The sequence below is a fragment of the Notamacropus eugenii genome, chromosome 4 (genome assembly GCF_028372415.1).
Source record: "Notamacropus eugenii isolate mMacEug1 chromosome 4, mMacEug1.pri_v2, whole genome shotgun sequence".
Taxonomy (NCBI): Eukaryota; Metazoa; Chordata; class Mammalia; order Diprotodontia; family Macropodidae; genus Notamacropus; species Notamacropus eugenii.
In genome coordinates this window covers 329,077,508-329,102,815 of record NC_092875.1, presented here as the reverse complement: position 1 = coordinate 329,102,815, position 25,308 = coordinate 329,077,508, and the positions used below count along the sequence as shown (strand labels likewise).

At 39.4% G+C, this 25,308-nt stretch overlaps 1 protein-coding gene across 5 annotated transcripts in view; it reads left to right on the top strand.

Annotated features, from left to right (window-relative positions):
- The window catches only part of SETBP1 (SET binding protein 1), a 505,913-nt gene extending 489,787 nt beyond the window's left edge, over positions 1–16,126 (top strand). For all 5 annotated transcript variants that reach the window (XM_072605257.1, XM_072605253.1, XM_072605254.1 and 2 more), the window contains one exon: positions 10,779–16,126. In XM_072605257.1, the coding sequence (XP_072461358.1) occupies positions 10,779–11,410 (632 nt within the window). In that variant the 3' untranslated portion in view covers positions 11,411–16,126. The remainder of the gene's footprint in view (positions 1–10,778) is intronic.
- The last annotated feature ends 9,182 nt before the right edge of the window (positions 16,127–25,308 follow it).

The window sequence follows — 25,308 nt, the reverse complement described above, 5'->3', positions numbered from 1 at the left end:
AAATAAAAAATTAATAAACCATGGATATTGTCACTATCCAGAACTAATTGGTATATTTCTAGAAATACTAACTATAGAAAGAGAGGTAAACGGAAAGTATGGACATCAACAAAGATGAAACAATCTTGACATTTTGATTTACTTAGAAAACCCTGAAGAATCAGTGATGAAATCATTTGAAGCCATTCATGATTTTAGTAATTATCCTTATTATTATTATAACTAACACTTATAAAGCATTTTTATGTTTGCTTTACATATGTTACCTCGTTTGATCCTCCTAAAAACCCTGTGAGGTAGATGCTATTATTCACCCTATTTTACAGATGAGAAAACTCAGGCTGGGAGAATTTAAATGACTCTCTCAGGTAAGAGTAAGAGCCTGAGGTGGGATTTCAACTCAGGTCTTCCTGATTCCATGTAAGTAACAATAAATTCACAAAATTATGAACATTTCTATGCAGAGTAGCAAGAAGCAATTGAAAATACTATAAATATTCAGTTCAGAATGTCACATTGAGTTTAGGGCTGCACATTTTCAGAATGACACCTGCAGTCAGGAAAGAGACCACAATGATAAAGAGTGAAGATGGTAAAAAAAAGATGGTAAAGAGGACTCCAAACCATGCCATGTGTGGAAGCAGTTAAGATAACTTGTGTTGTTTAGCTCAGAGGGGGGACATAAGAAATATCTTCAAGTACTTACTGGACTTCTCTAGGATAAGCAGGGTAGAGTTGAAAGTAAATTTATTACATGTAGTTCCAGATACCAGACCAGCACCAAAGACCAGAGTTTGATTCAGTGTAAGAGAGAGTTTTCTTATGAGAGTTGCTCATGCATGGAATGGACTGTCTCATAAGGGTACTAAAGTCTGAAAATCTGTAAGCCAAGGTTGAAATACACTTTGTTATCTGTGCTGTAGCAAAAGTTAACGCATTGAAATGGAGGTCTGAACATGATGACCTCATAAAAGGCATTTATTTGGGAGATAACACAAAGGAGGGCTCTCCAAAGTTTTCTTCTTTGTGACACAACTGTGAATTATGAACATTTACCAATATATTTTCCCCTCTTCCCCCTTCCCCAGCTATACCAGATCAATTCTTCTGTTTCTTTTCTTCATCATGGTCATAAACACCTCCAAGTTCTCCTAACAGTGGCCAGAAATTAACAAGACAGGATGAGGAAGACAGGGAACACAATATTGAGGATATTTTTACAACACAGTTCACATACATTTTAAAACATGGAAGCAGTTGGCCTTGACTTTGCTGATCTTGATACCTTGATTAGGAAAGAGTAGCTTAGTGATATATTCAGAGAATTTTTAAATAATTACAGGATAAATCAAGATTTTTCTTAAAAATCCAAATTTACATTTTCAAAATATTGCATTAACTACACCAAGGATAATATTAAGAACAGAAAAGAAATATAACCACAAAGGGGAGAGTGAAGGTAAGGGGGAAGGAGTGGAAAACAACACAGACTCCAGAACATGGTAACCTTTGATCAGACAGAGCTATTTTAGAATGTGAGAGCATTTGACCTTGGCCTTGTTGATCTTGAGAACTCAGATCCCAGGAAGGAAGAATGAACATTCTAAGCAGAAGCACATAACAGAATTAAGCAGCCTAAAAACTGTAGAAACATATGAGAAAAGTTTAAAATTCTTAATTAAGTCTGGCCTTCAGAAGAAGTCATGCCTCAAGTAGATCATTTGTGTTTTCCTTTTCAAAAAGGACATTTGATAGATGAAACGTTGGCTCTAACTGTTTTACTCATCTACCCAAAGGGGAAAAAATAAGACAGGACATGTATGAAGAAGAGATTTTCAACAATCTAAGCATTTCAAGGAGTACTGATTGAGGGCACACTCTGCTCTGAGTGTTTGGGGCATAGTAAGTACAATTACAAGTACAAATACAACATCAAACCTAGATATGGAGATGGACCACAAAAGCCAGAGGACCATAGAAGATATAAGTAAATTCAGTATGCATTGAGTCAACTTTTGTTTTTGTTGTTCAGTTGTTTTTCGGTCCCGTCTGACTCTTTGTGACCCCTTTTGGGGTTGTCTTGGCAAAGACACAGGAGTGTTTTTCCATTTCCTTCTTCAGCTCATTTTACAGATGAGGAAATTGAAGCAAATAGGGTTGAGTGAAGATGAGTCTTCCTGATTCCAGGCCCAGTGCTCTAGCCACTGTGCCACCTAGCTGCCCCTAGTCAGCTCTGTCCTACAATCTACAAGAGAATGTTGAAGCTATGAAGAGGCTAGCTAGAAACCCACACCTGCTCTGTAATTCACAAGGAAATTTAAAGTACAGGCAGTGTCTAGAAGATTGTATGAATTGTAGGATTGTCTAGGAACAGGTTCACAGTTTGCCTCACGCTCTCATAATTATTCTTGAAAACTAACAAAGAACAGGCTATATATCAGAAGATTAGAGAGGAGAGAAAGTAAATATGGAATCAATCTCCCAGCCAGAGCCTAGAAATTACTATCCAGTAAAGGAATGATTTGAGGAGAGAAAATCTGCAAGCATTTAGAGGACAGTGAAACCCTGAGCAATGAGGAGAATGATTTGTAAAGAATAAATCCTGCCAAACCAATGGGTGCCCCTTTGCACTTGAATTTCCTTCCAAAGCGTTATCTGGAGTAAATGCTTCATAGAATACTGCACCAAGTGATTAGACATAATAGTATTTGTGTTGATTTGCAGAAAACACTCAAAAGTGAGAGTGTACATGGGAAAAGTGTTATTCTAGGCTATAAAGGATTCTAAAGACTATCCAGTCCCAAGAAGAGGAAGTAACTTACCCAAGATTACAAACCTAGTCATTGACAAAGCCAGGATTAGAAAATGGGTCCCCTGACTACCAGATCAGGACTCTTTCCATTATTCCATACTGTTAGGCCTCTTTGTGCCCCTGAATGCCTTTGACTAGAGACAGGAAACAAGAAGCAGGCTCAGTTGATGGAATACAAACAGGCATGACTCAGCTGCATCTGATCCCATCCCTGATCATCTTTTGATTCCCCAGTTGCATGGGGGTGCTGGAACAGCACTCACTATGAACTCAAGAGAGACAGAGACAACCCCCTCCTAAACCCCACAGTGACAAGGGGAGGAGGGGAATATGACCTAAGACCAGAGCTGCAAGGGTATTCATACCATACCTCCCAGTCCCTATCAATTTTCCCCCTATGATGATTCCTTCAATTTTTACCAAAGCAATCACTTACCCTTTTGAAACACTCTCTGATTTCTATGTTCTTTTACGAAAGGTGATGGAGTGTTGGGCCTGTGTTCAGGAAGACCTGAGTTCAAATCTAGCCTCGGATGCAAGCTGTGTGACCCTGGCCTAGCTTCTGTCTGCCTTAGTTTCTTCAGATGTAAAATGGAGACAACAATAGCACCTCCCTCCCAGGGTTGTTGTGACCATCAAATGTGTTAGTATTTGTAAAGAACTTAGAACAATGCCTGGCACATGATAAACCTGTTTCCTTCCTCCTCCCTTATTTTCTTTCATCCTTCCTTCCTTTCCCCCTTTCTCTCTACTTCAATCCCTCCCATCTTCTCTTCCCTCCACTCGCCTTCTTCTCCTTTCTCCTTTCCTTCCTTCCTTCCTTCCTTCCTTTCTTCCTTCCCTCCCTCCCTCCCATCATGACTGGTTTTTGCTACTACAAAACTATTCTTACTACAGCAGTCACCTTCCTACCCCAGGTATTTCTAAATATTTCAGCAAAAATGAATCTCCTCTACTCTGTTCAAGCAATTCAACCATCATAGCTGCCAGAGGTTTGTGGGAAATGTCAGTCAGCCCAGGAGAATTTGTCTTGACTTCCTTCTCCCACCTTCCCAGTACCTAATGGACTCAAATAAATTAACATTTACATGGAGAAAAGAATAGGAAAGATAAGTTTGGCAAAGCCTAAAGACAAAGTTAAATTCAAGATTAAAAAAAACTCTGAAAATGGTAAAAATGAAGATGAGTTCAAGGGGCTAATGGATCAGCTGATGACATCGGAGAAGTTCAGTCACCTAAACATGCTTAAAATCTGGTCAAGTGACAGGAAAAGGAATATAGTCACCTGGAGGCTTCTTATTCAACTGCCACATGAATAAATCAAGTCAATTGTAACCCATATACCTGTAATATTTACAAGGTACTTTCCTATTTTCATTTAATAGATGAGTAAACTGGAGTTCAGAGAAGGGATGTGTCCATGGTTAAAATCAGACATGGTGTCTGAATCAGTTTCTCCCAACTTCTAAGTCCATACTGCCTTAAGTGAATTTATAATAAAATTTGGTAGAGGAAATTACAGAATTATTTCACAGAAAACCTTAATTTTTTTAATATACTCTTTCATCTTCTAGAATGGTACAATAAACTTTCAAATAAGGAAATGGGTTGTATGATCTTTCAAGGTCAGAACCACCCAACTTAGCTGTCAGGGAGAAAGTTATCCTAGATAAGAATTTATTAATCTGGGGTACACAGAGCTCCTAAACATGATAGATTTCAAGGCGTCTGTGCACTTGGATGAGGAAAAACATATACCTCTGACCTTTGGTTTTCTTTGGGTCTTATTATTTTATGACTTTTAAAACATTCTTCTGAGAAGGAGTCCACTAGGTTTACCAAACTGCCAAAGGGTCTGTGATACACAAAAACATGTGAAGAACATCTGTTCTAGACTAAGGCTGAGAGTGCAAAGGAAGAAAAATATTAGATAAAGAATTTTTACTCTACCTAATCTTGAGATTGATTGCTTTCCATTTCAGTGACCATTTTTGAACTATCTAGCTGGTAAGAGAGAGGCAGCAAGGCATAGTGAGTAAATCCCAGGTCTTGGAGTCAGGAAAACCAGGGGTCAGGTCTAGTTTCTGAAACATATTAGAAGACTGGCAAGTCAATTAACCTCTTAGTGCCCGCAGGCAATTTTCCAAGACTAGTAGAATGGCATTAGTAGAAGGGCTTGCTATACTGGGAGTTCCAGTATATACTCATGAAATCACAGATCTGCACAAACACACATGTGCTCACACACAAATGCACATACAAATAGATAAAATTGGAAAGTGACTCAAAGTCACAATTTAATCCCCCCCCCCCCACACACAGAATTGCCCAATGTGTTTATGGGCTGTTTAGGTATAAGCTCCCTACCTGGTATGTGTGACAATCTACCTTTGAATGAAAATTGCTGAAGGGAATGAGGCTAGGGAAGTTAGGGTGAATAATACTACCAAATAAATTCATTATACTTGAAGTTGGCATATTTGTTGGTTTTAAAGTCACTATTTGTACTGGCTGTTTAAAAACTTGATCTCAGGCTACACTGGACACTATTTTTAAAGAAATTGGGTGTTACACTGGTGTGATGCCACCTCTATTAAAAAATTAACTCTGAAATGTTACCATTTTTATATCCAAAAACTCACTCTAGTTTTATTCAGTTTGCATCTTTGTAACTGACATTAAAGATCCTACTGTATCACACACTACCCCTGTAAGACTTGCCAATGGTAATAAAATCTGACCTGACCAATGGAACCTGGAGCCAGCAGCCACACAAAAGTTTACTGTTCCCCAGGCTTTAAAAAGGAGCCCTGCACAGACAGCTGTGCTTGGCACGGAAGGAGTGAGGTGAGTGAGGTGAGGGGTTACTCAACTCTTCTTGCCTGAGTTTACCCAGATGGAGTGAGGCTAGATTGTAGAGATCCAGCATCCTAGCCCCTGTTGTAAATTCTACCCCTCTTCCAAATCTCTTTGTTCAGATAGTTGTTGTACTTTCTCACTATTGTGTGAAACAAGAAAAGAGTCAACAAACCACAATTCTAAAACAAAACACATTTGTTTCTCTCCTGTGAGGTTTAAAAGTACCATGCAGCTATATTAGACCATGTTAGGGGTTACCCCATTTGGGGAAATAGCTACCTATAGTGAGGACAAGTTGACGACTGAATCCTATCTCCAAGGAATGGGCGTTGTGAAAATGGGACTCCTGAGACTGAGTGTGTTGCGTGTTTGGGTGCATACGGTGTTAAGGAGACGATACACTGGCATGCAAAAGGGATATGGAGTGTCTCTTCTGCTATATCTCGAAGCTATTCCCACTTTATGGTTTCCGTACTTCAAAACAAAACAGTTCTAATGGGCATTTAGTGGCTGGAACAGAGGACTTCCTGAGTCAGACAATCTTGGCTCATAAAATGGAGACGCATCTGGTCACTGGGACATGAAAAGAGCCCTTTCCAGAGAGCAGCCTAGTGGCTTGAGTGTAAATGAATCAGAAACACCTGGCTGATATTTCCCTTGAAGTCCACAGAGGATGAGCTGCTTAAGGAGGACGTGGTTAACGTGGACATTTTCTGAGGTTTGAGTGGCCCAGAACATTTGAAGAACATTGAAAGTCACACGTATGCTCACTAAAAAATCCAGTACTCTGTGATCAGCCTTCACTTGAGTCATTGAAAAAATGAAGGGAATATGTGTTCTGTTAACAGACAGGATCAGTATGCATCAGCTTCCCACTGTAGGTGTGGGATTGAGATATAAAGTGGATTGTTAGCTTATGTGGAACTGCTGCGAAAGTTAGTTTATGTGAAAGCCCACGAGCGTTGTTTTAATTTAATGAGTATTTACTGACCATCTACTATGTACTGGGGTGATGCAAGATGGTAATTATACCCTAAATTTATTGTGTTATAGTTTTAGTAGTACCTTCAGCTCCACTGTCTCTTTTTGATCTTGACAACCAACCACCTTGTGAGATAAATAGGGCAAGTATAATTCCTTACTGGGGAGAGGTGGCTCAGTGGAGAGAGGACTGGGCTTGAAATTAGGAAGATTCATCTTCCTCAGTTCAACTGGAGTCAGATACTTAGTAGCAATATGAGCCAGGGCAAGTCACTGAAGTCTGTTTGCCTCAATTCCTCATCTGTAAAATGAGCTCTGGAGAAGGAAATAGCAAAGCATTCCAGCATTTTTGCCAAGAAAAAAGCAAAAAAAAAAAAAAAGGATCATGAAGAGTCAGACACAACTGAAAAACAGATTATCCCCATTGTTCAGATGAAAAAACTGAAATTTAGGTAATTTGGATAACTTTCCCAGGGTTATATAGATAGTAACTGACAAAACCAAGATTCCAATCTACATTTTCTGACTCTCGTGTTCCGTGTCTCAGTGTTCTAACTAAGTGTACCCTGATAAGTTATGATCTATATACTCTTTGGTATTTTATATATCTTGAAGCTAAGCAGGAAAGATGTACATAGGAATTACACCAATATAGGGCATATTCCAAAAGTTCTAGTGCATTTTTAAGTTTTTAAAACTACAGAAATTTAAATGTAACAAATTTAGCCCCCCAAAATTTGAAAGGTTAATTATTTAAATCTTAAAATATTGATGTTTCTTATTAAAATTCAACATTACCGCTCTTATGCTATACAATTTTTGAACTTTGTAGAAACTTTCATCAACCGCTGCTCAGTGACTAAAGAGATTGCATCTACAATCCTAACCTTAAGATCAACTAAAGAATGTTCTCATGCATATACAGAAGTTTTGACGTGACCCCATAAGAAAAAGTGTGATGGAGATAGATCACATGACCAAGGAGACCAGGAAAGAGAACATCCTGTACTAACCCACTGGTCTGAGAAAGTGTCATCCAAAAATCCTCACACATACAATGATTAATCACAGAATACCCCATCTTGTTAAAATTAAAATTAAATGCGTTTTCAGGATTCACAAAAAAACAAGTATAAAACAAACTAAAACAATCCAACTGTCAATGCTTTTGTAATTTTATAACATATTTCCAAAATTATTAAAGTTAAAAGTGCACTAAGACTTTGGGAACACCTGTATGATCAGGTGTTAAGCAGAATATGACTGAGTGCTGAAATAGATGAAAACACAGTGAGGAAAGGGGAGAGATGAATTCTTAAATAACTATATTCATTCTAAGTAAATGTGCCAGGAGAGTCCTGTCAAAGGAAAATGAAACTAGTTCAGATTTGGGAATGGGGAGAGCACAGAATGAGAGAATATTTTTAAGAAAACAAATAATTAAAAACAACATAACCAAGCCTGCTTTTTGTAGCCCCTTAGGGAGACTTTTTTAATGAATAGGTAAGAATGACACTCATCCCCATAGCAGTCATCTGTGCCATGCTTAGGGCAACTTTGTGGTACACTGGATTTGGAAGTGATTGACTTGGGTTCAGATCTTGGATCCATCTGCATATAAACTGTGTCACCTTAAGTAAATCATTTTACTTCTCTGGACCTCAGTTTCCTTGGATGTAAAATGCAGGGGTAGAAGGGCCCTCTTCCTCACCCATCATATTCAATCACCTGATGATGAAAGTTGCCTGGAGCTCTAAATTAATGTTCTTCTGTGTATAAAAATACTTCATTCTTTTAGTCACTTTAAGTATCCCTTGCTGCTATCATTAATTTGCCCAAGAATTTCATTCTTAAGAGACAGTGCAACTGTAGGATTCAGTCAGATTCTTGTCTCTATTACAAATTCATAATGAAAGGAAGCTTTATTAGTGAGGTTGTATGGAACCCCCAGGTGTTTCTATGAGATCTTCTAAAGTGCCTCTTTCTTGGCATAAGTTGTCAAAAAGCAAAGATCCACTCTCAAGAACATGCAGATATTGTGGAATTAGAAAGCTCAGAGATATCGTTTTCTATTTTCAATGCCTTCGTCTCCTCCCCACTGGCTCACTTTCTCTACCCCTTAAAGGCTTCTCATCCCACTGTTCTGTTCAAATTATTGCCTACTTACCTATTGATGGATTGCTTTATCCAGTGACATTTTCCTCAATCTTCATCCTTCCTGATTGCTCTCTTGCTTTTGATTCTATTAACCACCCTCTCCTCTTAGATACTCTCTCTTTGCTTCTTACACCGTTCTCTCCAGGTTCTCCTCCTACCTCAGTGGGCACTCATTTTCAGTCTTTTGTGTGTGTGGAGAAGGGTTCATCCTCTGTCTTTTGTAACTAACTGTGTAGAGGTCTCCCAAGGCTTTGACCTAAGCCATCTGCTCTTTTCTCTTTACAATCTTTCCCTCAGTGAGTTCTGGGTGTGATTATCATTACTGGGTAGAAGACTCCTCAGCCTGTAACCAGAGTCCTAAACTTGAATTCGGACCCATATCTCCAGTCACTGGCTATCTCCACAGGAATATCCCATAGGCACCTTAAGCTCCACATTTCCAAATGGACTTCATAATCTCCAACCCTCCTCCAAACAACTCTACTTCTAAAGAAGGCATCCAAATTTGGTACCTTCTGTTTATCCTTGATTTTGCCCTCTTCCTCACCCATCATATTCAATCAGTTCCCAATCTCATCATTTCTGCTTCTACAACAACTCTTAATTCCATCTCTTTTTCTCTAAATAAGGCCTATGTTAGGCCCTTTCTCAAGGGCTCTTTTAGTCATTTCTTAAATTGATCTATGCCCTTTCCAAACTATCTTCCCCAAAATTGCCCCAATAATCTTCGTAAAAACACAAATCTGAAAATGTGTCACTCCTGTGTTAAGAAACTCTCAGTAGCTCTGTGTTGCCTTGGGGTGCAGGGTGGGGAGACTTTTTACCTAGGCATTCAAAGCCTTTACTGTCTCAACAATCTCACCTTTAAGATTGTTCACCATCACGCATGCTAGACAGAACAGCTGGTTGTTTTCCTAAATCTGGCAGTCTTTCTCCTCATTCCATTCCCTCATACAAACTGTCTTCCCTGCCTGCCATGAACTGCCTTCTCACTGCTACCTCTCAGGATCTTTTTCTTCCTTCAAAGTTAAAGTCAATTATCACCTCATTCATGAAGACATCTTTGACATCCTTCCCCAACTGTTAATACCCTCACCTATTTCAAATTACTTCATGTTTACTTTTCTGTATATAGGTTCTATCTAGCTCCTCTTCCGCAGAAAGAACAAAGGTTCCTTATGAGCAGGGTTTATTTCATTATTTGTATTCTCAGTGCCTAGGTTACAGTGCCTGGCACATAGGAAGCACTTAATAAATACTTGTCACATTAATATATGTAATGTATAAGTCACAAGAGTACTTGTGCTTTGTGCTAGGTTACACACATTGATTTTTAATTTTTTTTTTAAATGAACAAGCTCTTATCTTCTCTCTCCCACCTCCCTGTTGAGAAAGAAAAAAAGAACCTTTATAACAAGTATGTGCAGTTAGTACAACAAATTCCCACATTAGCCATATCCAAAAAAATGTGTGTCATATTCTATATACTGAGTCCATCAGCTCTCTGCCAGGTAGTGGGAAACATCCTTCATCATTGTACCTCTGGAATCATGGTTGGTCAATTTATTGACCATATTTCTTGAGTCTTTTAAGGTTGTTTTTCTCAATGTTGCTGTTGTATAAATTGTTTAGGTTCTGCTCCCTTTTTAACTCCATCTGCCAAATTTTCTAATCAATCTAAAAGGCACAGAAAATGTATATTAATCAAAAATTTTCAGGCGAATTTTGGTTGCTTTCTTATAATCAAAATGTGAGGAGAAAATGTGTTTTAGTAGAAAGAGCCCATGGGAGTCAGAAGGCTTAGCTGAACTGCAGTCCCAGCACCTCTGAAACCTTAAGGAGGTCATGTAACAACTCTTGGCCTCATTTTCCCCATCGGTATGGTGGTGAGACTGGAATAGATCATAAATCTATGACTGTAACTTGAACACCCTAAAATCTCAGCTGGCGTTTTCTCTCTTTCCCACAGCCAGCTCATCCCTGAAGAAACGCTTTAAGAGGCGAGAGATTGAAGCGATCCAGTGCGAGGTGCGTAAGATGTGCAACTATACCAAGATCCTGTCCACGAAGAAGAACCTGGACCACGTCAACAAGATCCTCAAGGCCAAGCGGCTGCAGAGACAATCAAAGACAGGCAATAACTTCGTCAAGAAAAGGAGAGGGCGACCCCGCAAGCAGCCCCTCTCATTCGATGAGGACTCCAGGGACCAAATGCCAGTGCTCGAAAAATGCATCGACCTCCCCAGCAAGAGAGGTCAGAAACCCACCCCAAACCCTTCAGCGTTAGAACCAGCGGCCAGTCAAGACACCATCATGGCGACCATCGAGGCTGTCATCCACATGGCCCGGGAGACCCCTCCTCTACCGCCGCCCCCCCCTCCTCCTCCTCCCCCTCCTCCCCCTCCCCCTCCCCCTCCTCCTCCTCCCCCTCCTCCCCCTCCTCCTCCCCCTCCTCCTCCTCTGCCCCGCACACCCAGAGGCGGGAAGAGGAAACACAAACAGCCACAGCCGCAGCAGCAACAGCAGCTGCAGCCCGAGGAGGAGGTGAAGGCCAAGAGACACAGAAAGTCAAGAGGGAACGAAAGTGAAGCCCTGCCCTAGCGCCGGGAGAGCCAATGGGAACGCGGGGCAAGGGTAAACTGAGGCATCGGGCATGCAGAAGCAAAGCAGTGGTGCGGGTTTGGAAGGGGAGGGCGCAGGGAGGGGCTCCGGCCAGCTCACAGACTTGCTTTTCCCTCCAGGCGTCTCATTTATTAGCTGGGGGGAACAGGGGAGGGAGGCACCTGGGAGCTTGCCCGGCAGTTTGCATTGCAGAGTTTCCCGGCCAGTCAGCATCGCTGGGTGGCTGTACCTTGGAATCAGCCCAGCAGAAGAGAGGAAGCAGATGGCCCTCTCAGGCACCCAAGCAGGGAGAGAATCCAAGGCAGACAGGCATGGCCCATTTGCTGGCCTGTCCAATCGCAGAAGCAGAACCGTGCTTGAGTAGAAGAGCTCTAAGGGGACAGGGAGGGCTAGGATGGGGGCGGGGGGGGGGCGATCTCTATAAATCCCTCAGCTGTCTTGGCTGTACTCCCTTTGATTAGCTTTTATTTTGCGTTATTATATCAGTTTAAAAACCCTACTAGGCTTTGAGGTGACATCATCTTCAAGTGGCTTAAATCTTTCTAGGACAATAAACTTTCTCAGTTATTCCTGGATGATAAGGTTGAGCTTCAGCTATAGGCACACACCTACCTACACACACGGACACATAACCAAGATCCTGGCTTTCTTTCTCACACTCGGATTCTAAACTTTTTCATTACACCGTCTCTCACATCCAGGTATCCACACAAATATGTCACATCACTCCATCATTCTTTTCCTTTCCCTTCTCACCACCTAGCCATAAGTTTCATTAATTCACTCACCCTCATCTCTGTAGATAGACATCTGAATCAAGCAGCCCATCATGAGTGCACACCCAATCACACATATACACATAACCCTGCACCCCTCCCTCACTCAGAATTATGCCTCTGTTCCTGTCCCTAGCAATGGTGGTGTAGTGTCATGTTTAAAATATTACACAGATATTCAGTTATAATAGAGCCATCTTATTAAGCAACGTGGAATATCCGGGGATAGGTTGACTTACTTGTCAACCATATTATTTTCATGCTTAATACACATCAGGCAAGAACAGCTGGAAACTTCTTTTTAAAACCCCACTGCAGATGAACATGAAGACTTCACCAAAAAAAAAATCAAAACCAAAACACGTGTATATCAATGCCTTGGTATGTGGTTTTCTTTGCAAATAGCTATTGAAAATTTTTAAAAGATAAACCCAAACACACCCATACATACAAAAAATATTTATACCTGAAGAAATCCATTATCTGTTAGCAGTTATTTCCTAAAAGAAAAAAAAGGAGTAAGTGTTCTTATCTGAAAAAAAAATAATGCTCCAAGGGTATCACCACTGCAGTTGCATCAAGCCACCTTGGGCAAGTTATCCAGGTTGTGGTTGCCTTAATAAACTAATATGATTTTTTGTACATAATGTAATTATAAAGCTATCAGTCTGCATGAATGCAAACTGTGTGTGACAAATCGTCTTTAAATGGTCAGTTTCAAATGTACATTTCTCATTGGAGTGGTACTTTAGCCATTGACTTAGCTTGGACAGATAGCTCAGCTCCAGTATTCATTTCTGCAGCCCAAGTTAAAACTGTTAACAAGACTCAGGCTGAACATGAAACTATTCCATTGCCGTAAATGTTTTCTAACAGTCAGATGTGAACATTTCAGACAGATATTGTCAGCTTCCTCCTCCTACACCACATCCTTCTGTATCACTTCTCCCCACCCCCCAGAATACCTATTTCTAGGTATGGGAAAAAAAAATCATAAAATAAGGAACACACAGAGAGAATTTATATTCCTTAGTGGGAAGGGAAAATTCAGTCAACTGCCAAATGGTATTTCACAACTGGGAAAGGTCAGCAGCAATTGAGGCACAGTGAGATTTTCATTCTCACTTCAGAACAAAACCTTTAAATTGCCCAAATGAAGTTGAGGGTAAGTTTTGAAATATTGCAATGTCAAAGATTATGCAAAATTTTGAATTTACCCCAAATCAATCTTTTCTATGTTACTATACATACAAGTGCCAGCTGTTGGTGGGGACATTTCATCCAGGCCAGCCCAGGTGATATTATCTTGGCACCATTGGACATTCCAGTGTTTCAGTACATCTTCAGTCCCTGCCACGACTATGATCAGCCTGGGGAATTTAGGGATATTGCCCCATTTGAGGAGGTCCAGACTCCAGATGGAACTTCTCATTCCCCACCATCCAATTATTTTGTCTTGTCTTTGTGCCCTATACCTCTTTCTGGGGCCCACTAGTACAAAATTCACTCACACATGTCCTGGTTCTGGTGACATTAAAGATTCAAGGACTATATTTCCCCATACTTTAAGGCTTTTGATGTGGAGATACCATATCTGCCCTTTTTTTGATCTCCATGTTGAACAGCAAAATCAAAATAGCCAATTTAAAAGTATCTTCCCCAAGTCAAATCTGATAGGTGCTGAAAACAGGTGCAGAAAACTTAGATCCCCTCACCCTTTCCCACACACTCACACTTATCTAGCCACCACATATCAAAAATCAGCCATTCTCCTTTCCTTTTCTTTCTTTCCTGTATTTTGAACCTAATTTCCTTTATTGTCCAAGGTCATTCAGTTAGAGGCAGAACCAGAACTAGAGTTCAGGTCTCTGGATGTTCCTCTCCAATTTATTGGTCTGTGAACCACACTTTCCCTCTCCACATTTCTTTACTCTGTTTTGGTTTTTAATAGGGGAGCAGTTCAAGAAACCAAGTGAGGTAGAGTCTATAGTGGGATGAGGAGAGTATCATTAATAACTGTGTCATCTAAAGCAGGTCAGAAACGTCTGTTCAAGTTGACTTTTAACTTAAGGAGATTTAATGGAAGAAAGAGCTACATGATAAGACTTTGGTGTAAGAGCCAACACCTCCTACCCCCAACCTTTGTGGGCCTACTTGGAATATATGTTCTCTTTCCTAATTGGCAAGTTCTTTTGCATTGTTAAGGATGATTGCAGAAATTGTAGAAATGAGATTGGAGTTCCTCTGTCTCCTCTTAGAGAAGGATTGGGATTTGAATAACTCCCAACCCCAGTACTATGATGAGAGCCCATGAGCAAGGACTAAGTTTCAGGCCCTGGGAATTGGGTTGACAGAGCTCTGGTTAAAGAGCAATGACCCAATGACAACTTGGTGGTGGTAACTGGGGCTTGCAGAGGATTAGCATGTTAACTTAGCTGCAAGCAGCAGGGGAGATGGGTGCTAGGCAGCAGTCAGAACTGGTGTTCTGAATATTGCTGGGTCTATAAATATGATAAGCATGTACTGACAGAGTAATAGTATAAAGGTGATGTACTACATGCAGATCATATAGGATTTGGTTTTAGGGCTTAAGTGGAAAATCCCACTCCTACAGCTTATTACCCAACAATATTCTGATAATGAGCTTTTAGAGTCTCTTTTTTCCTCTACTAAGATTTACCTGGGAACTGTCTAAATTCTATACGTATATTTTCAAGGACTTAAAAATGCCATCTGTAGCATGGGAGGAGATGAGGCAGTGGAAGCAAATGCGTCTGAAAAGCCATTTCAGAATTAACGTTACTGGATTCTGTTCCTCTCATTTCATAGCAGAAAATTGCAGACATCATTTCCCCCACCTCAGCCCTCTCTAGTCTACCATCTCACAGTGATCCAGGACAGCATAGTTAACAACAAATAGCATCACAGTGCCTAAGGACAGGAACTCTCAAACCTGGTCAAGTTGTCTTTGCCTTTGCATTTCTTTGTATGTTCTTTACACAAAACAAAGCTCCCCACCCCTGCCTCTTGTTTCCCAGAAAGTTGTCCCTTGGTCCTTCCCAGTTAGTCCAGAGTGAGGGGCTTGGTCCCTTGGGGACAGTTCTTAGAGAAGCACATTTCAACCAAGGAAGGAACTTCCTGGATCTCCAGAGCCTGCCTGCCCACCTGCCCAGGTTGTAGCAAACACTAAAAAAAAAAAAAAAAAAAAAAAAAAAAAAAAAAAAGAAAGAAAGAAAGAAAAGAAAAAATAAACATAAAAAATAGTGAAGCTAGGGAAAGAGCTGTCACTTGGTCAACATGGGAGGGCAGCTCCACCCTATGTTGGTTTCTTTTCTTTACTTTTTTTTAAAGCTATTTCTTAAATAATAATAAATGCACATGATGTGTTAAATATGTATATATTTCAAAAGAAAAAGAATGGGGCACAAGATTGTTTTACAAGTCGTGCTGGCTAATTTTTAGTTTGTATTCATAAGTGGTTTTTAAAAACCTTTTTTAAAGTGTAATTTGCATGTTCTACTTTGATTGTATGTAAACATATTTTAGAACAAAAAATGTATTTGTATTTTATTGAATATAGAGGCAAGAAACTTGTACATTGTTTGAAATGTTCTTTTTGTAACAGTTTTTATTCATAAAGCATTTTTGTACATTTCAAAATGGATATGGACTTGCTGTTCTTTGAGGCGTAGATACATCTGGCATGCTTTAATGTCATGCTCCTCCATGATCTTAGATGTTGATTTTTAAACATTTTTTTCTAAAAGAAAGCTCAGTCTTTTCGCTACCAGACCAGGTTAGCACCGTATAGAGCACTTAACTACAAAAAAGAAAAAAAAAGGGAAAAAAAGAAAAAAAAAGTTAATCCTATTCATATGTTATTCATTGTGTGAAATTAAAGGCATTCAATTCAGTCTAACATGAGTTGTGAATTCTTTTGTCTTATTTTCCATCTGGTTCACATCACTAAGAAGTTTAATAGCTTTTTTTTTTTGGAGGGGGTCCTTACTCACACCAGCTTGGTATAGACTCATTGAGAAAATCTTACCCAAAAGTGGCCCCTTTGTAGGGCTCTGGAAAGTCCAGCATGATGTCAAAATGAGTAGAAAAGTAGAATCCTAGGTGCTTAGAGCAGAAAGGAATCTTAAAGATGATCTAGTGACTAGTCAGATGAGGAAACTGAGGCCCAGAAAAGTTTTGTGACTTATGGGCAGATCTGGCATGAATATTCAGAGAATCAGACAAGCATTGAAGAAGACCTCATCTCTTTTTCCTTTGTTTCTTCATCTCATCTTTTAATCCCCTTCTTTCCTCCTTTCCATATGCCAAAGGGATGGAAAGAGTCCAGTGTGAGGTAGAATGATAAGAGAAGGCTTCATGGAGCATGACTCTTGAGCCAGGCTTTGAAGGATGGATAATAGTTACATGGGAGGAAAGAAAAGGACAGGGTATTTTAGGTGGAGGGAATAATGTTGTAGCCACTGTGCTTCTTTGCATGACATTTAGAGCAAAGGAAATGTATAGCAGGAATACAGAAAGCATGCTTCGATGACGTAAATAGAACAATTCATTGGGGCAGAAGATATTGCTCAAAGTAGTGAGAGTGTATGGTAGTTTGGTGGTGCCAGAGCATAAAGCCAACTAAGGAGTGTGGAATTTACCCCACAGACATTGAAGGTTTTTGAGAAAGGGAGAGGCATGAGGAAAATAGGGGTTTATAGAGGAAAACTAATCTGAGTGTTGTACAAAACACATTGGAAGGAAATAGTCTGGAGGCAATAAGATCAGTTAGGAAGTTATTGCAATAACCTTGAAAAGGGTGATAAGGTCCTGGACTAGGTTTGTGGACTTGGTAATCAAAGGGAAGGGATATATAAAATATCATTGCAGTGGAAGAATCAACAAAATTTAGTGACTCATTCAATGTTCTTTTGGTTACTCTGTCTACATTTTTCTTTGGCCCCTCCAAATTACTCTGGATTTTCCTAGATGTTTTCCCCTTCTACACTCTTATCTCTCAATTTTATCAGGTTTTCTTCCCCTTATGTCCTTTTTACTCTCCTTATGACAAACTTCCAGCAGCAATACAGTTTAGGTTGGGAGACCTGTTCAGGTTGGAAAGATCATGGTCAGCATCAAGAAATGACTATAACGTATTTTTCTCCCCCATCCAACCTGGCATGTACTTTCTGGTGCCTTTATGGTCACATGAGTACTTTTCTGGGAAGATTCCACTAGAGTATTTGGTTTGAAAGCTCTTGGGATTGGGAGATAAGACACAAGGCATCTAAAGGTAGGTAGGGCATGAGTCATTACCATTTCCAAGATGACAAAAACAGACATCAAGTAGCTTATTCCAAATGTCACATAAAGTTTGTGTGAAGATTAAATAAGTCTAACTGATGTGAATAAAATTTTTGAAAAGTATAAACCCCTAGAGTTCAATATTTCAAAGATTTGTTGTTACATCTCTGTTGCATACTTCTTCTACCAATAGGGATTCCATCCTGGTTACAGTTTTGATGAGGGGTTCTTAACCTGTAAGTCTGTGAATTTGGATGGAGAAAAGAGTATGTGAGCATGTATGTATGTGTATATATAGAATATATGTGTAGAACACGTATATATTTGTATGTGTATCACATATCATATATTTGTATGTGTATATATACATATATACACTAACCTCTATTAAATTTTGTATTTCCTCCAATTATGAATGTAGATGACAAACATTTTAAAAAAGCTCACTAGGCTCCACCAGAAGATACCCTGCTTCATGATTTGCTATTGTGGAATAAATTTTTTTTTACCTGGTAGCTAGGAGCTGGGCTACTGATCTGGTGGTGTTTCTCTCTCTCTCTCTCTCTCTCTCTCTCTCTCTCTCTCTCTCTCTCTCTCTCTCTCTCTCTCTCTCTTTTTCTCTCCCTCCCCCCCCAGGGGTTAAGCAGGGTCATAAAACTAGTAAGTGTCAAGTGTCTAAGGCCACATGTATATACATATATATATACATATACACATACATATATATACACACATATATATGTATATATATACAGACACATATATGCATATATGTGTGTGTATATATATACATATATGTATATATATACAGACACTTATATGCATATATGTGTGTATATATATATATATATATATACATATATGTATATACATATGCTGAGATGAGGTTTTACTGCAGGGCTTAGCTTTTGGAAGAAAGTTAGTGTGGCAGATGAGACTCTAGGCAGCCATTTGAAGAATTCCCACTCCCATCCCCCTTGAAACCCCAGATGTTGCTGCTTCTCTCTCTGGCCATGATGTATGTATTGCCTGTGGTCAGATAGTTGGAAGCCCTATCTTTTGGTCCTACTCATATTTTCTCTGTTGGTATATGAGTTGATTAAAGTGATTGTTGACCCCTCAAAAGTTGCTTTCCTTTTAGAAAAGCAAATCTAAGAGCCTGTACAGCAGACCCTCCTGTGTATATCTGGGTGTTTACTGCTACATGCCACCCTTAGCAAGTCAATTAATCTTGCTACACCTCACTTAGGTTATATGTAAAATGGGTATAATCACATCCCCTCTCTTAGTGTTGTTGTGAGCATCAACTGAGGCCATTTGTATAAAATCCTTTGTTTTTTTAAATTCTTTCTTTCTAATTTTTTCAATTAACAAGAACTTCCATCCCTATCTCCCTTCCTCTTCCCCTCTCCCCATTGAAAAAAAGGAAAACAAAGCCCTTGGATCAAATGTGCATAGTAAAAGAAAGCCATTTCCCACATTGTCCAAATCCAAAAATACATTTCATTTTGGATCTTGAACCTCTTTATCAGGAAGGGAGTAGCCTGTATCCCTAGACTCAGGGCTGGTCATTACCTAGACCATTCTTAAGTCCTTCAAAGTTGTTTGTCTTTATAATGTTGTTATTGTACAAATAGTTCTCAGAGCTTTTGCTCACTTCATTCTGCCTCAGTTCGCACAAATCTAACTAGAGTGCTTTATAAATGCAAAGTGCTATATAATACTATTATATTCAGATTTCCATTTGCCACAACCCCAGGACCATTCAGCACATTTTACTCATTAGTCTTGGTTTGTTTATTTGTATTTTTTCTGGGTTACATTTAGAAGAGAATTGGCATTCAAAATATCTCTCGCTTCTTACTGGAAAATATACTTCAAATGAGGGAAGAAAAGCATTTGAAATGAGAGAAATACATGTGAGAAACTGAAACCCATGAGAAATCAAAACTACACCTATTTTCTAGATTTAAAAAAATGGAGTATAAGGTTTATGTCTGTCCTCTTTTTCTTTTCTACAAGACTTAACAGAAAATGGAAAATTCCTGCTTAGTTTGCTGCATAGTATGTTCAGTTCTTAGCGCTTTAATATGAAAGGCCTCCACAGTCAGGACACACCCTCCTCCTTTTCTAGGCTTATTTCCCAGAGCTCATCTGAAAGAAACCCCAGCTCCAGAAAGCGTCACAGAAATAGACCTAGAGGGACCACAGAGGCCCTCTGGTCTAATCCTCACCTAAGTAGGATTTCGGTTTCCTGAGAAGCAATAGTCTCATTTCTATTTAATGTCTTTTAGGGATCAGAACACCTCCTGAGGCTGCCCATTGCACCCTTATTTCTAATTGCTGGGGAGCTTTAAATAATTTGCACCTATTGTTCTGGTCTGTTAATGCCTTTTATACACCTTTTTCAGGCTGTCCTTACCAGGAACTGGCCTGAGGACCCAAATTCCCCTCTCTCTCTTCCCCCACACCTTATCATCATCATTTTTAAGAGACTACTCAAGTGCCATCCTCCCCACGAAAACTTCCTGACTACCCTCATTTCTTTCTCCTCAAGTTCAGAGGAGCAGAAAAGTAGGGTATAAACAGCAGGTTTATAGTAAGAAACACCTAGGTTTCAATTTTCCTTCAGACCCTTACAACTTGTATAACCCTGAGCAATCCATTTACAATCTCTCTAAACTTCAGTTTTCTCAATGGATCAAGCACACAAGCAGGCAGTTTCCAAAGCAAGAAATCAAAGCTATATATTTTTTTAAATGCTCTAAATCACTAATAACTTTAAAAATGCAAATTAGAGCAACTTTGAAATTCTACCTTATACCCATCAGATTGGCAAAGTTGACAGAAAAAAAGAAAAAGTGACAAATATTGAAGGGGCTATGGGAAAAGAGGTGCACTAATGCACAGCTGATGAAACTGTGAATTAGTCCAGTCACTTTGGAAAACAAGTTGGAATTATGTTAAAAAATCATTTATATATATATATATATGCGTGTGTGCATATGTATATATGTATACGTGTGTGTATACACACACCCACCTTTAACCAGCAATACTCCTATGGACAGCAAATAAACCTTTATTAAGTACCTACAATACACCAGGCAGCAGGCTAAGCACTCAGTATATAGAAAATGACAAAAGATAGTCCTTGCTGTTGAGAAGCTCAAGAAGGGCAGTAAGCAAACAGGTATGTACAAACTATATATATATATACATATATGTACAGAATAAATGGGAAATGATTAAAAGGGGAAAAGCACTAGAATTTAGAGAGATTGGGAAAGACAAGATGAAAGATGGGATTTTAAGTGGAAGGTATAGGAAGTCAAGGAGACCAGCAGGTAGAGATGAGAAAGAACATTCTAGGTAAGATGGAGCATCTTGTTGCAGAACAGTAAGGAGGCTGGAACAGAGAAAGTGGGGATGGAGGGATAGGAGAAAAAGAGGATTAAAGTCTAAGAAGCCTGAAAAGGTTGGAGAGGGCTAGGTTCTTTTGGCTTTGAATGCCAAGCAGGATTTAGTACTTGATGGGGCAGATGGTAGGGAGCTACTGGAGTTTATTGAGTATGGGGGTGATATGATCAGACCTGTGCTTGAGGAAAATCACTTGGGTGGGTGAATGGAAGATAGAATAAAGAGGGGAGAGACTTGAGGCAAGAAGACCAATCAGTAGGCTATTGCAATAGGTGTGAGATAATAAGGGCATGAATAAGAGTGTTGGAAGTGTCAGAAAAGAGAAGGGGGCATATTCTGGAGATTTTGCAAAGGTACAATTGACAAACCTTGGCAATAGAAATCAAAGAAACTGAGAAAGGATCCTTAGGTACAAGATTATTTATAGAAAATCTTTTTTGTAAAAGTGAAAAACTACAAACCAAGAGAGTGTTAGTCAGTTGGGAATGGACATTGTGCCATAAGAAATTATTTTTTTAATTACTTTAAAAACTATTAAAAATTAAAAAAAAAAGGTTTCAGAGAGAGCTGGAAAGACGTACAAAATGATGGAAAGTGAAGTGAGCAAAATGATTTATACAATAACAGTAACACTGTTTTTAAAAAAATCTGGACAACATTGAATAGCTCTCTCTGATTAGCATAATACTAGATGAGTGGTAAAACATATCACCCACCCTTTTACAGAGAGGTATGAATTTGGGGTGTAGAATATGTAATTATTTTTACTTGTCCAATATTAGAATCTGATTTGTTTGATTATACATATGTTGCAATATTTTTCTTTTTCTTTTTTCCTATGGGAGGATGGAAGAGAGAAAATCGATTTCTGTTCATTGAAAAAAATTTTAATTTAAAAACTGACAACACATATCACAGGAATATGGTGAGAATCAAATGAAATAATATATTAGAAGTGTTTTGCAAACTTTAAAGTGCTAAATAAACGTTACCTATCACTATTTGTTGTAGATCCTTCATAATCTACCTATTGTCTATACTACCTGTTAGGCACCTTTCCTGCAATTCTTTACGTAGCTGCTTATATACCAGTCTTGTCTTCCTAAGGAAATTAGAATCTCCTTTCGGGCAGCAATGACCTTTTCTCTCCACCCAATCCACCCCCCAGCATGAGGCTTTGCTTACAGATCAGTAAACTCAAGGTGATTGATATAAAGAAAAGTATATCATTCAGTCTGGGGAATTCCTACAGAAATGGATTTTCCCCCCAAGGTGATCAGCCTATCTCAAGGCGAAAAGAGAGTAAGAAGTGCACTGAGACTTACCAGAAAAAAGATGTTAGCGAAAGATGTTACATAAAAATGTAAACTCTATGCTGTGTATACTCCTTGAAAGCAAACCCTGCCTGGGTTTTGTTTTGTTTTTCCATCTTCATATTCCTAGTAGTTACCACTAGGCCTTGCACATAAAAGGAAATCACTTAGTGTGTGTTGAATTATTGAATTGAATTGAAGAGGTTAAAAATCTGCCCTGATCTGTGGAAATTAAAGTTAGTCTTAAGCAAAATGATGAAGTGAATAAATTTTTCTTCATCACCTGGCTTCCTAACCGTTCTTTTGTCTCCCAGATGTGAAACTCTGGGCTGCCCCCCCACTTTATTGTAATGATAACTTATATTTTCTAGAATTTTAAGGTTTATGAAATATTTTGCCTCATAATAACTTCATGAGGTAAATAGTGCAGGCATTATTATTAATCCTCATTTTGCCAATGGGGAAACTGAGGTTTAAAAGGGGGAAGTAACTTGCCCATAGCTATACTGGTAGTAAGGATCAGAGTTGGGATTCAGACCTAGGTCTATGAATTCTAAACCAAACCCTCTACTCACACTACCATGTTGCTCTAGGCTCTCTATTCTGAATCCTCAAATGAAAAAAGTGTCCCTAAGTGCTCAAGGTCCTATCTGAGGGGAGGAAGGATGGTAATAGGGTAAAATATATAAATAAACCTTTGATTATATTGGGTTAGTTATCTACTCACTTCCCAAGTAAAATAATGGCCTGGGATTCAGGAAGCCTGTGTTCTAGTCTTAGTTCTAGTCTTCTAGTTCTTCTGCCCAAATTTTGAATAACCTTAGACAGGTGCCACCACCACCACCACCACCATCATCATCATCATCACAGTTAGCATTTACATAGCACTTCAAGATTTACAAAACACTTTGCAAATATTATATCATTTTGTCTTCATAGAAACCCTTGGAGGCAAATGCTATTATTATCATCGTGCTACAGATAAGGAAAGTGAGGCAGACAGAGTGACTTTTCCAGGGTGACATAGCTAGTAAGGCAGAATTTGAACTTAAATCTTCCCAACTCCAGGTTCAACAACCTCTCCACTATTTGATGAGCTTCTCCTCTGGGTGTCTGCTTCCTCCTCTGTGAAATGAAGAAGGGAGATGTCATGGTCTCCAAAGTCTCTTCCAGCTCTAAGATTTGGTGATGAAGTTATTCTATGAGGTTGGTAAGTGGATGAAACAGTGTGGCAAAATGGTTAGGTGGTTAGAGTTAGGTAAAACCTCGATTTAAGTCACCTCACACACTATGTGATCTTGGGCAAGTCATTTTTCAAATTCTGTTTTCTCATCTATGAAATAAGAGAATTTGGCTCTAAGGTCCCATTCAATCCCAATTCAATATGAAAATGAGATAACCAGCAACAGTGGTTGAGTAATTAAATGTAGAAGGAACTTTGAATAGAGAAGGTGAGAGGAAGAAAAAAATACCATTAAGAAAAATTCTACAAGAAGCCTCTCTGGTGGGCACAAGAGATGATCTCCCTCAGTGGCTGCCTACTCCAGAATGAGGGTCCTCAGGGCAATCACCCCAATTTGCTCTGCTCTAAGGACAGCTCTGATTACATACACATCTAAAAACATGCTCCCCTCTCGAGTGCCATCCTGGTTATGGAGTCTTTCCCCGGGACTGCCACCTGCAATGGTCTTGCTGTCCTCTGACTTTCTTTAGCACAGATTGTCTGCATCAGCCCATTTGGCCGTCACTACAAATTGCCTTGTATTGTGAGAGTGTGAGTCACATTCCAGTGCAAGAATAAAGGTGACATCAATGAGAAAAGGCGGCAGCAGCAGCAGCAGCTTATGTGTTGTGATTTTTATCATTGTGCCCCAGGGCAGGATTGTTATTTATCCTCTTGCAACGGCCAGACTGGCCTTAATGGGAGGCTGTTTGATGCCATTAGTTCTCTGCTGTCTTGACTGAACACATACACACACACACACACACACACTCACATACACACACACACATACACACACATGTATATATAAGTAATATTTTTTTCTTTGAAAAAATGGGATCCTCTTGAATTCAGCAGTTCATGAAGAACATTTTTCTTTGTCCCTTGGTCCAAGCTGTTGTGCGCTAGAGGGACAAATCCAGGAATAGTTGGTTCAGTTCAGCTGCCAGAGCCCAGGAAATTGACTCCAGAAAGTGTGACTTCCTGGGACCAGAGCTTCCTGTGTCTCTCATTCAACGGTTTTCATTAATTTTGACATGGGCAGTAATGCGATGACTAAGATGCCTTGCATGAAATTCTTCAATAATCCAAGAATCTCTCATTTTGTCCATGTGAGTTGACCCTTCACTGAAGCAGATCCCGGTCCCTCTTTAACTTAACAATGATCTTTAAGAGTTGCTGTGGAGAAGGGTGAACCTCCCTGAACCTAGTTAATCTGGTCCTTGTATAGCAGGCATGCAGCCTATTGGTGAACCAGAATTTAAATCCATTCCATCTCAACAAGATCTGCTGGCAAAGCCTTCTAGAAATTAAAGTCACTTCCAAGCTATGACAACTCATTGCTGAAGTCAGTCAGTTAGTCAATAAACATTTATTAAGTACTTCCTATATGCCAGACACTAAGCTAAGCACTGGGGATACAAAAGGAAAGATGTCTCTGTCCTTACAGTCTAATTGGAACTTAGATGGATTCCTTAGATGGAGGTTTGAGGAAGAGCTCTCTACTCCACTTTCCAGTTAGAAGTACATAATATAATGACAGTAACAAAAATGACAAAAATCATCATCATTTCCATCATCCACTGTTAGTATTTAATGGTCCCTTGTCCATACTGTGAATGGAAGGGGGGAGAGCAAAAGAGGGGTACTTTGTATGCCCTGAAGTCATTGTGGTATCTGTGAAAGTCTGACACAAACTCTGAAATTCAGGCAAATTGAACTCTGGTGATACTGGTGATAATTGGGTTAGCACCATGGTCAATATGGTATAACTGCTCCCAGGAGTCAAAGAAATGGATGACAGGAATGCAGGATGACCCTACTTAAAACCATTGTGATGAT